Source organism: Trachemys scripta, chromosome 21, assembly GCF_013100865.1.
Source record: "Trachemys scripta elegans isolate TJP31775 chromosome 21, CAS_Tse_1.0, whole genome shotgun sequence".
Taxonomy (NCBI): domain Eukaryota; kingdom Metazoa; phylum Chordata; order Testudines; family Emydidae; genus Trachemys; species Trachemys scripta.
In genome coordinates, this window is record NC_048318.1 from 18,652,730 (window position 1) to 18,665,158 (window position 12,429).

General features: G+C 42.2%; 1 protein-coding gene and 1 long non-coding RNA gene across 3 annotated transcripts in view; one reads left to right on the forward strand and one right to left on the reverse strand.

Annotated features, from left to right (window-relative positions):
• Positions 1 to 317: 317 nt before the first annotated feature.
• Positions 318 to 7,697, reverse strand: LOC117868499. The gene is made up of 3 exons (XR_004643650.1): positions 7,366 to 7,697; positions 3,192 to 3,261; positions 318 to 440 (listed from the first exon to the last, which is right to left on the reverse strand). It is a non-coding gene; the product is annotated as an uncharacterized LOC117868499 (long non-coding RNA).
• A 152-nt stretch (positions 7,698 to 7,849) lies between these two features.
• CCDC84 (coiled-coil domain containing 84) overlaps positions 7,850 to 12,429 on the forward strand; it is a 10,331-nt gene continuing 5,751 nt past the window's right edge. Inside the window, exons 1-3 of one of the 2 annotated variants that reach the window (XM_034754458.1) lie at positions 7,850 to 8,120; positions 9,524 to 9,690; positions 11,075 to 11,173. In XM_034754458.1, the coding sequence (XP_034610349.1) occupies positions 8,004 to 8,120; positions 9,524 to 9,690; positions 11,075 to 11,173 (383 nt within the window). In that variant the 5' untranslated portion in view covers positions 7,850 to 8,003. Of the gene's footprint in view, positions 8,121 to 8,141; positions 8,275 to 9,523; positions 9,691 to 11,074; positions 11,174 to 12,429 lie in introns of those variants that run through there. The other variant, XM_034754459.1, reaches the window with a different exon arrangement.

Below are 12,429 nucleotides of genomic sequence, written 5' to 3' on the forward strand. Positions count from 1 at the left end.
TACACACACACACACATATACATTCTCACAGCAAAATGGACTAAGTATTCTACAATTGGTTAATAACATGGTAAAAAGCATCCTGATTGGTTAATAATTAAATCAGTGTTTTAATATGTGCTGCAAAGAACTCCAGGAGACACATTAAAGAGACATTTGCAGCTCCCAAGCCTCAGTCTGAGTATCAAGGCACTAGCTAGTGTACGACTCCACAGTATCCTTCTCCCCTGCCCACCCTCATTAACTTTGCCAACCCAACCACATGCGCCATGCTGTGTAGGAAACCCGGTCCATATTCCTACTCTACACAACCCAGAGTCATCACTTGCCATCTTGCTCCTTGGATAGAGGGGGCTGGACTGCTTCTCTTGTGACAGAGTTGCTCCAACGATGCTTATATGGAGCATGTAGAAAGTATTTGCTGAGATCCTTTTCCATACCTGGTTCAAAGGCAAAGACAAAAACAAACACAAAACAAAACAACTTACCACCTAAAATCAAGGACATATCACATGCATCAAACTTGCACCTGCCTGATGCCTTAGCCTCACTAGCTCTGCTGAAGCACCACCTGGAGTCATCATACCAATGATGACAGAGAATTCTAGGTTGCCACTGGTTAGACAGTGCTCATCTGTTATTGCTACTGTAATATGCTTCTTGGGGATTATTATACTTTGCAGACACCCTGCTGTACCTCAGAGCCACAGACAGGTCAATGCTTGCAAGCAACTTGTCAATCTTAAGTATCAGAGCTCAAGGAGTACCTACTAGTCTCTGAAGGGAACTAAGCTCCAACAAGCTCCTAAAAACACTTCACCTCAAAGAAAGGCTTGTTGGTATTCAGCCAAGTTTTATCTTTCCTTAATTTCATATTATTTCTCCTACCTTCTTCCTTGAAGCATCCTGAAGAAATTCCTTCTCTCCATGGTATTTACATCTCTTTGGATACTTGATCATAACTGTCACTTCCTCAATTTAGTTAGTTTTAGAAGACCCCAGCAGTTACAAATAAAGTATCCTGAAAGATGACATTCCCTACAGCACTTGGAAAGTATACCTACAAGACCCACTCTCCATAGATTAGGGAGCTCTGAACACAGCAATATCAGACAAGGAATATACATTTCACACAATTTCCATGTAGTTTATGAGCCATTTGTTATTCCTCACTACACCCATTCAGTGTAAGGAGCTCATGGACCCCTCCTGGCATTAACATGCTGCATTGTGCATGCGTGCACACACACACACACACACACACACACACAGGTGTGCTACCAAGCTTAGATACTAAAAAGCCTTTTACCTCACAAGACAAAGTCAAATGAAAATAGGCCATCAGATTAGCAGATATTTTTTCAGGGGGTGCATGTGGGCAAAATGGAAAAGAAGTTTATGAACAATGCTTACACCAGACTTTTTGGGCAACAGCTCCACTATTAGTAGCAATGATGGAAACACCTGTTTAGATACATGCTGGAGTAAAATGTTTAAAACACAAAAAACAAAACCACTCATACCCTCACCTAAATAAACCAATACAACAATAAAAACCCACACCAGTGTCTTGTTGTCTAATCCTGCTGCAAGGAGGCCAACACAATACATGGTGGTAAAGTGCCTGCAGCTGCTTATGCCATATCTATGCTAATGCTCCCATCAAAGGAGCTATATCCACAGCAGTGCAACTGGTAGAGTCCCCAAGTCTAGTGAAGTTAAGCTGTATTCTAAAGGTCACTGTTACAGTGATAGATAACGGACTAGACTTTAGCTGTGGGAGTCAGCTTTACGGAGAGCAGACGCTACTCCATAGTTAAAGCTGCAGTAGAGATTCTGTTCAGAAAAGATTAATTCTAGAGATGATTTTGTAGCTTACTGCTTATGTTGTTTTAATCATGAAAACTCTGTACAAACATTAGATATCTTTCATATGGGTTATGAGAATGAAGTATCATCTCTGCTTCACAGTGGGGAAACTGAGGCACAGGATAGTGAAGTGATCTGCCCAAGGCGATACGGCAAGTCACTGAGTGTTGAGAAAGGAGTTGGAAGTCCCAGCTCCTGTGGTAATAATATTTAGTTCTGAGATTTCTCCTCAGTCTGCAGGAACTTCACTTAGCTAATGGATTTAGAGAATTGTTGTCCTGTTAAGTATTTTGTTTTTAAATTTTCTTATCCATCCAAGTTCAAGGAATTAAATTTGTTGCTACCTGGAAGTACGTATGTAACGTCATATTTCCTCTACAGGCTATATGTTGCTTGGTTACATATATCTCTGTACAAATGGGATAATAAAGATAGGGTAACCAGTTTCCTTATTGATTGTCCTACACAAGTTACATAGGAAGGTTCATAGTTACTTATACATTAATATGAAGAGAGTCACGAGACATGAGATTTTACAAAATGCAAATGAAAAAAACAGTTTGGCCTAAGCTATAGTATCTAATGATCTTTTTGCGGATACAGACTAACACAGCTGCTACTCTGAAACTTAAAATACAGTTAACTTAATTACAATTAACATGAAATTCATTCAAATAACTTTATTTCCAGCAATTTTTTTTAAATAAGCTTTCATGGATTACTCCAGCCAAGTAAAGAAAACAAACTGCACCCATCATCCCCAATAATTCACAGATGCCCAGCATCTCATATAACAGGTTCTACTGAGAAAGTCCAGAACTACTTGACTCATGGAACAGCTACATTTACTGGCTTGCATAGTCACTGAAGTAACAATAGCTAGTTAGCTTATTCTTTGAGTATAAGAAACATCATATAGAAAAATGCAAGAGATCATATTTACATAAATGAGATGCTAAGCATGTTTCCTACCTTCAGCAACTTGATCAGTTGTAGTAGCCAGTTCAAGTTCCTGAGCCACATCCCAATTCTCAAGGCCACTTTTTAAATGAAGGTTTTCCCAGCCCTTTTTGTTTTTGAAGATTAAATACATTTTTCATCAAGGTAACAAATAAAATCAACAGCTTTTCAAAAGTAAAGCACACATGACTGCAGACAAATGAAGGACTGTTATCCTGAATTCTCTCCTTCTAACATCATCATTTTGATCCTTTTTATATAGGGAAGTAGCTAGTAAGGCAGTGATTGACTCACCTCTCATTGGCACCTTTAAATACCAATTAGCAGGCTTGTTAAAGTTACTTTGAAAAATGGCTACTTACAGCAGGGATTCCCATTTTTTCCAAGGCTGAGAACCCCTCAGATTTGAAATGTTCACTTGTTTTCACTGATCTAGAAATTGTAAAGATATGCAAAAGGCATTAATAGAGAAAGTTAGCATTGGATTGTTGAGTATATAAATGTTATAATAATCTTTGCTCTTTCTAGTATCTCACCTAGAGGTTTCAAAAAGTTACAGACGTATCAAATTAATTAAGCCTCCACATTTATTAGTATATGTAAACCTCTACTTGGCAGGTGCGAGTAACTATGTAGCAAATATACAAGCTCTCTGGCCCAGATCCTGAAAGGTATTTAGGTGCCTAATTTCCAGAAATTAGGCCTTTGAGAATCTGGGTCCAGGAAACTACTTACCTATCTCACAGACTGTTTGTGAGACTTGTCTACATATAAACCACTATAGCTGCACCGCTGTAGTGCCTCAGTGAAGATGCTACCTAGGTGGGAGGGGTTCTCCTGTTGGCGTAGATAAACCACCTCCCTGAGAGGTGGTAGCTTAGTTGACATGAAAACTCCCCCATCAACCTTGTGCTAACTACACTGGGGGGCTAGGTTGCTTTAACTGAATTGCTCAGGTGTGTGGATTTTTCACACCCCCCTGAGCAACCTATTATACCAGTCTAATCTCCTAGTGTAGGCCAGGTCTTAGGTCCCAAGCCTGCAAGTACTTAAGTATGTGACTAACTTTACACAGATGAGTAGTCAGTCCCCATAAGTTCTTTGGGACTATTCACATGTGTAAATTTACTCACTACTTCAGTGTGTGCAGGATCAAGAACTTATTTAATTATTTTAATCACTACCATTATTTTATACAAAGCAGTAACCGTACAGAATATTACAATATACTTTGCTGCCACATCTGAAAACTGTGGCTGTTCCGTGCGTTATATTTTGGAGAGAAAAAGCTAAACATCAGCACTGACCAAAATGCTACTGAACATGGGGAAATTCCTTTTAAGACACTTAAAGATAGGGCCCAGACCATCAAAGATATTTAAGTGCTTAACTTCCATCAATTTCAATGGGAGTTATGTGCCTAACTATCTCTGAGGATCTGGATCTCAGTGACTAAGGCAAGGGTCTAGTTTACACCGAAAACTTAGGTCAAGCTAGCTATGTTGCTCATAGCTGTAAAAACATTTGCACCCTGACAACCACAGGTCGACCTAACCCCAGGTACAGAGGCTAGCTACTGCCTCTTGGAGAAGTGGATTACCTACAGTGACAGAAGAACCCCTTCTGTTGATGTAGAAAGCACCTATGCCATAGCAGCACAACTACAGACCCATAGCTGAGCTGCTGTAGCAGCTGTAGTGTAGACACACTCCATTTCTACATGACAGGTTAAGCCGACATAGCTACGTTGGTAAGGGTGTGAAGAGATGTGATTAGAGCTGGGTAAAATCTTTCGGACAATACTTTTTTCATCAAAGAATGCAGATTCAGGAAGATCAAAACATTTTGAAAATTTGTGTTGATTTTGGCTAATTGTTTTGGTAAAAATATAAGATTTCCTCTCCCCAGAAATGTCATAATGGTTCATTTTGCCATTTTCACAATGAAATATTTGTTTTTCATACTAAATTCACAAGGGGACTTGGACACCTAAATCCAACATTTAGGTGACATTCACAAAACTATTATAGTGGCCCCCATACACATTAGCCCAGTGATCAGGGCATTCACTAGTGATGCAGAATATCTTGATTTGAATCCCTGTGCTGGAGCAGAGACTTGAACCCAGGTCTCCCCCTCTCAGGGAAAGGGAGGTGACCTAGTCCCCAAGAGCTAGTCTATGGCAGAGGTTCTCTCAATCTCCCTTACTGAACACATTCCACCTGATATAAATAATTAAAAATTCACTGAAGCAGGGACTGGAACCAGTGTCCCTCACCCACATCCCATGAGTGCCCTAGCCAGGATGCTAGAATCATTCTCCTGCCTTTTCTCTCTCTGGCTCAATTAATATTTAATTATTTAATACAAAGTGGAACAGCTTCAAACAGGAGAAAATTAGAGGTCCCCCCGAATACTCAAAAGCCTGGAGGTTAAGACCTGGAATGGGGAAAGACCTAGGTTTAAGTCCTTGCTCAGACCAGAGAATCAAACTTGGGTCTCTCCTATCCAGTGAGTAGCTTACCCATTGGGTATAAATGGTACACCACCACCACTACTATTACCTTTTCTTCTGGGGTTTTGTGAATGGAAGTCCGCTTGTGAATCTAGCCCTTTGTTCCAAATTTCATTTCCTTTGCTTTTATTAAAAAAAAAAAGGGGGGGGGGTAAAAATGCCTCCAAACTAAACATATTATTAGACCTGAAATAATTTTTTTTTCCAACTTCTTGATTCATTGAAAATTCCAGCTAGTTTTACTAGCAAAACTGTGCTTTTGTCAGTATAGCCATGTCAGCCTCCTCTTCATTGTCCCACCCCCCACATCCCAAAATAAGCTATACCAGAAAAAGCATCTTCACTAGTGGCTTTTGTTGCCACAATTATATCAATTGTAGACCACACATCATCACACCCTTAACCAACACAGCTATGTTGGCAAAAGTTTGTAGTATAGACTTGTCCCTTGTGTAGACATTGGTATACCAGCAAAAAAGTGCTTTTGCCAGTACAGCTTATGCGAGGTCTACACTACAAACTTTTCCTGACAAAGTGATGTCGGTGAGCGGTGTGATTTTTTTACTGACATAGCTATGCCAATATAAACCCTAGAGTAGATGCACTTATATCAGAAAACAGTGCTGCTTTTGCCAGTATAAGAACAGCTATATTGGGTCAGACCAATGGTCCATGTAGACCAGTATCCTGCCAATGCCAGGTGCTTCAGAGGAAATTAACAGAAAATCATCAAGTAATCCGTCCCCAGTCATCCATTCCCAGCTTCCGGCACTCAGAGGCTAGGGACACTCAGAGCCTGGGGTTGCATCCCTGACCATCCTGGCTAATAGCCATTGATGGACCCATCCTCCATGAACTTATCTAGTTCATTTTTGAACCCTGGTATAGCTTATTTTGTTTGGGAAACTGGTATAAGCTGTGTGTAAACTAGGAGGGTTTGCTGGTATAATGAACTATACTGATATAGCTATATTGGCAATCCTTCTATACTGTAGACAAGACCTTAATTTGCTCACCTAGTTAAGATAAATCATACCAGCAAAAGCACTTTTCTGGTGGTATAACCGCATCTACCTTAGGAGGGTTTTGCCAGTGTAGCTATACCAGCAAAACTTTTCTACTGTAGACTCGGCCTATGTCCAATTTTCAAAACTGACTTTCAAGTCAATGGGACTTAGGCTCCTACGAGCCTATATCACTTATGCGTGTTTGAAAAATTGACTCAAGATCTCAGGAATGCTGTTTTATATTGATTTCCTGACTAAGGCTGTGATCCTGCAGGTTACATCATGCAGAGCCACACTGACTTCAACAGGGCTTTGTGTGGGTGCCAGTGTCCTCTCATGCAGGATAATTTGCAGGATCTGGGCTTGAAATATAAACCACTTTGCTTTACAAAGGGTAGAAAAACACTACCAACAAAAGCAATGAATACAAGGTGCTGCACAGTCCAAGCACGCTGAGGAAAGTAAGCTATCTAGAAGCAAAAGTATTTTTAAAAGGAAAATATGTATTTTTTTCTTTGGGTTTTCTAGTAAACTAATAAAGTGTGTGCAAGTGCTGAGAGCACATTTGGTGGAAACGAATAAAATAATGCTTTGCCCTCTGCAGTACCTTCTGTCCAAGAGTTTCAGAAATGTCTGCATGAGAAAGTGGCACTGGTTTAACTAAAGGTGTGATTTTTAGACCAGTTTAGTTAAACAACTGCAAAAGGCTGTGTGGATTCATTTTACCAGGTGTATTTCGGGTTAGCTTCAGTCAACTAGAATAGGTCTGAACTAATCCAAAATATGCCACTATTATTTTCGCTTAGGAGGGTCCACCTCAGGGTTTGGACTGATGAGAGTAAATCAGTTTGAATCTATGCAGCTAACTTCTGTGTGCAGATGAGGCTTTAGTCACATCACTGAATGAAGCCTCCCAACCTCCATGAGCGGTAGGGGAATAGCATCATCCATTCTACAGTGTAGTGCAGAGAGAAGTGATTTGACCAAGGGAGAAGATCTCAGGAATCAACTTACCAAGAGATGTGGTTTCAGAGTAGCAGCCGTGTTAGTGGTGGATTCTACTTCACTTGAAGTCTTTAAATCGAGGCTGATGTCTCTTTAAAAAATGTGTTCTAGTTCAAGCAGAATTTGTATAGGCTGGAGGTGGGAATTACTGGGTGAAATACCACATGAACTCAGCCTCGATTATCTGCTCCCCTCTGACTAGGGTGACCAGATGTCCCGTTTTTATATGCATCTGAAGAAGTGGGTTTTTTACCACAAAAATTTTACACAGTTGCTATCTGGTCACCCTACCTCTGACCAGGGGCTCCCTGAATCGATAAGGGGAACCTGTGGGATTTCCCTCACACGCTCCCATCCTCGCACCCAGCCCAGAGGCTGGCCTAATGCTCCAAGCCTCAGCGCCGCCCCCTGAGGCGGGAAGGTTGGAGCCCGGCCGGGCCTGGGCCCCCCTGACGGGGCGGTGAGGGAACTGCGGCCCGTGGCGCAGGGAGCTCCCGGGGGAGGCGCTGAGGCGGGCGCGCGTGCAGTTGGCGGGCGGCCGCTAGGGCTCGCTGCTCCCGCCTCTGCGACCGCTGCGCACAGAGTCGTCAGTCGAGGCAGGCGCCTTAAGATGGCGGCGGTCGCCAGGCCGGGCTCGTAGCGCCGCCATGGGGGTGTTTTACTGCCCCCTTTGCCGCCTCACCGCTTTCACGGGTCGGCGTCACCTCTACAGCGGCAGCCACCAGCAGCGGCTGCGGGAGGCGCTCGGCCGGCTGCAGGCCAAGGTGAGAGCCGGGAGCCTCCGCACTCCCGCTGCCCCTCCAGTAGCTGGGCGGAGAGCTCGGGGTGCGGAGCCGGCCGTCGAGCTGGAGGGGGCGGGGAGCCAGGACGCCTGGGTTCTATCCCCACCTCTGACACCAGCTCGCGGCTTGACCTGGGGTGAGTCACGCCTCCCCATCAGGAAAGATGAGGCTCATAGAGTGCCGGTCTGTCCAGCACGCTAAATGCGAAATAATAGAGGTGATGGGGCTTCACACCGCTCCTCTTTGGTGGTAACTAAGTCCGCATTTCCCAGAGCATGGGGCTGTGAGCCTCTGGGGTGGGAGACCCGCCACAAGGGTGTAACCAGACACTGCCGTTCTCCCTTAGCCCACCTTTCTGAGTTTTTTTAAAGTAAGTTTCTAACTTTTCCAATTGCAAAGAAAAGATCCAAAATGTGAAGCGAGTGTAAATGCTGCAGAGATGTCCAACGGAGTTTTGCTATCCAAGCCACTAGCTCTGAGGTGTGACCAGCCCTCTTCATTTCAATGGCTACTAATGCCAATGTCAGTCGACGGCTAAGGCTATGCCACTGGCAAGTGAACGACAAAACTTTTGTCTTTGAGGTGTTTTAAAAAAAAAAAAAAAGCCACACCCCTCAAAGGACAAACATTTTGCTAATGACAAGCGCCAGTGTGAAAAGTGCTTTGTCAGCAGGAGCACTCTCCTGCCGATAAAGCTAACTCTGCTCATTGGGAGTGGAAGTCTTTTGTCGGCAAGCCGACAAACAGCAACTACACTATGAGACTTTTAGCGGCAAGGCTGTAGCGACACTTCCAGGGTCGCTAAAAGCTGTGTAGTGTAGACATAGCCTCAGTCTTCACTGGGGGAAAAAAGTGTGTTTTTACGTTGAGATAGCTATGTCGATATAAAAGCCTACTGGAGACATCAGTAGTTTTTATCTGGATGTAGCTAGTTGATGTAAATCCAACGTGGAGGATATAAGGTTGACATTGATGTAAAAACTACTTGGGCCTTGTCACTACTTGTTTACATAGCGACAGCTAACGTGAGATACCTGTCTCTATGTAAACAACAGCTTTTTCTACAGTGAAGACAAAGCCTAAACATCAACATTAATTATTTTACTACTCATGAAAGCATGTGGGAAAGGAGAGGATAATTAATATTACAAAAATCTGCATTAGTGTTTACTAAAGTGTATGTGGGAAGGAGAGATGAGAGTTCAGAAGACTAGCTGGGTGGAGGAGCATGAGCCAAAGATGTATACAATAAGAGGCATAGCCCATTTCAAGCACATGATAGGATTGTAGGGGCCATGATTAATTTAATTTTTTTTTTAAGAGACCCAGCTTTCAAAAAATTGGTAAACAGCAACTAATTCACCTCTCTTTCCTCCTTCAATCAGGTGCAGTTGGCTCGGAAGATGATTAAAAATGCAGTGGTTGTGAAGTATGAGGCAGGGGAGCATGAACAACTCTTCTGGTGTCTCTGCTGCAAGCAGGAGGTGAAAAGGCACCTGAGCCATGGGAGCCTGACAGTGTTGCATGGGGGACTTCTGCAGCACATGGCCAGGTAGGGTGTCCACAGCCCTATCTGCATCCTGGGGGATGTTATGTTGTTTAATAATACTTTGTATGTGCACAGCCCCTCAACTCTGAGGCACAGAGATGAAGTGACATGCTTCAAATCATATAGTGAATCAGAGGCAGAGCTGGCAATAAAACCAAGGAGTTAGCAACTAGATCCCTGCAGTAACCAATTAGATATGCTTGTGTAGGACAAGAAGTTAACATAATTTCAGTTCTACTGAAGTTTCTGACAGCCCTTAGTTTTTATTTCTCCCTTACCACTGACTTGCCATGTGATTTTGGGCAAGTCACTTCCCTTCTGTTTACTTCCATGATCTTCCGTGGAGGTTGTGAGAACTAATGCTAAAGTGTTTGATGCAAGTTGCTTAACATGTACAGCTTTCTTAATTTGTCCACTCCAGAAGTAAATAACTAAAGAAAACACACCCAAGATGGTCTTCAGTGTATATTTCTAAAATGTGTACAACCTTATTTACATATAGAATCTACATTAAGTGCCTCCTGGGGGGCACATGATGACAATTCAGATATGGAAGTGTTGATCTTAAAGAAAACCCACTGCTTAAAATCTAGTTACTCTAACACAACATAACTTTAAACTAGTAATTTAAATGACTCCTAACTCTTCCGGTATTATTATCCACCAATAATATTTTAATGGTAGGTCTGTATAATATTGTACTTCTAAAAAAAAAAAAAAAAAATTACCAAAATGAGATGCAAGGTCTGTATAGCGGTGGTGAGATAACACTTTGCTGTTCCATAAATCTTTCCTTTTTAAAGTGTGGTTGCTCAGAGACAGCTTTCATTAGCTTTTGTATGGACTAAATTTGTGAGATATAGAAAGAAGAAATGCTCACACTCTACAGCGATGATCAGGATACAACTATCAAGGGAGACAGATGTGCTGTGTGCGTCTTTCAAGGCTTCTGTGACTCTGCCAAAATTCTGCATCGGAGAAGGACATGAACCAAACACCAGATTTTAGTGGTGTGTGATGCCCAAACAGACCTTTGAATATGGACTTTGTTACTGATCTTTTAAACAGGCTAAACCCTAAAATTGGGGTTGCACAAAATACACTTTGCTTTTTCATGTTGCTTTAATGAGCAATGAAAACCAGTACCTGTAGTGCTACAGCATATCTTACCTGCTTCCAATATCCGTTTATCTTGGTATCCTTACCTCTCTAGTTTTTGTCACATAGCCATGGGCAACCCAAAAAGCTGCTCTATCTGTTTGAGATAAGCTGTTAACGAGACATGTATGCCAGTTATTAATCACGTGCTCTCTACTTAGTTTAGATTGGGAGCTCAGGATTTAAGTGATTTAATCAAACTTGATTTTATTCTTTTTTTCTTTTAAAGCCTGGAGCATAAAAAAGAAGCCAACAAGTTCTGGTGGGAGAACAAAGCAGAAGCGAAATTAAAGCAGCAGTTTCTGATTTCCCCTGAGGACTATGAACGGTATGTAGGCGCCTTGTCTGTTTCTTTGCTTAGGGGTATAGAATTTGCTACATTAGATCCAACTATTGATTCAAAATTCTTTGGAACAGAGATGTTTTAGTGTGTGTATTTGTGGTGTTGTATAAATAAATAATTAGCCTAGACTCCTGCTTCGAGCAACAACCAATATCTGATACCATCATCCCCTGCACCTGGCTAGTTACATTGTGCTAGGGATGATTTTCTGACTTCCCCAAGTGATCACCTCACTTTGTCAAGCATAAGATTAGCTCGTTGAGGAAGTGGTAGTGGGGGACAATTTGGGCTCCAGTGATCATGAGCTAATTCGGTTTAAAATACATGGGAGGAGTAACAGAATTAAGTCAAAGACTAGGGTTTATAATTTTAAAAAGGCCAATTTTAACAAATTAAGGGGACTGGTAAGGGAAGTGGATTGGGTAAACGTATTAATGGATCTAAAGGCAGAAGAAGCCTGGGATTACTTCAAGTTAAAGATGCATGAGCTGTCGGAGGCCTGCATTCCAAAAAAGGGAAAAAGATTACAAAGCAGGAGATTTAGACCGAGCTGGATGAGCGACCGACTCAAAGGGGCGATTAGGAAAAAACAGAAAGCGTACAAAGAGTGGAAGAGGGGAGGGATTAGTAAAGAAACTTACCTTAGCAAAGTCAGAGAATGTAGAAATAGAGTGAGAAAGGCCAAAGGCCGAGTAGAGTTGGACCTAGCGAGGGGAATTAAAAGCAATAGTAAGAGGTTTTACAGCCACATAAATAAGAAGAAAGCAAAGAAAGAAGAAGTGGGACCGCTGAAGACTATTGCCGGAGAAGAGATTAAAGACAATCTAGGCATGGCGCAATATCTCAATGAATATTTTGCATCGGTGTTCAATGAGGCCAATGAAGGTATTAGGGATACTAGCACCACTACAGAGGGGCATTCAGGATGGGGGATTACCGTATCCGAGGTAGAAACAAAACTTGAATGCCTTAATGGGGCTAAGTCGGGAGGACCGGACGATCTTCATCCGAGAATATTGAAGGAATTGGCGCGGGAAATAGCAGGCCCGTTAGCGATAATATTTAATGAATCTGTAAACTCGGGGGTGGTCCCGTTAGACTGGAGAATAGCTAATGTGGTTCCTATTTTCAAGAAAGGGAAAAAAAGTGATCCGGGTAACTACAGGCCTGTTAGTTTAACATCCGTAGTGTGCAAGGTGTTAGAGAAAATTCTGAAAGAGAAACTAGTTGAGGACCTGGAG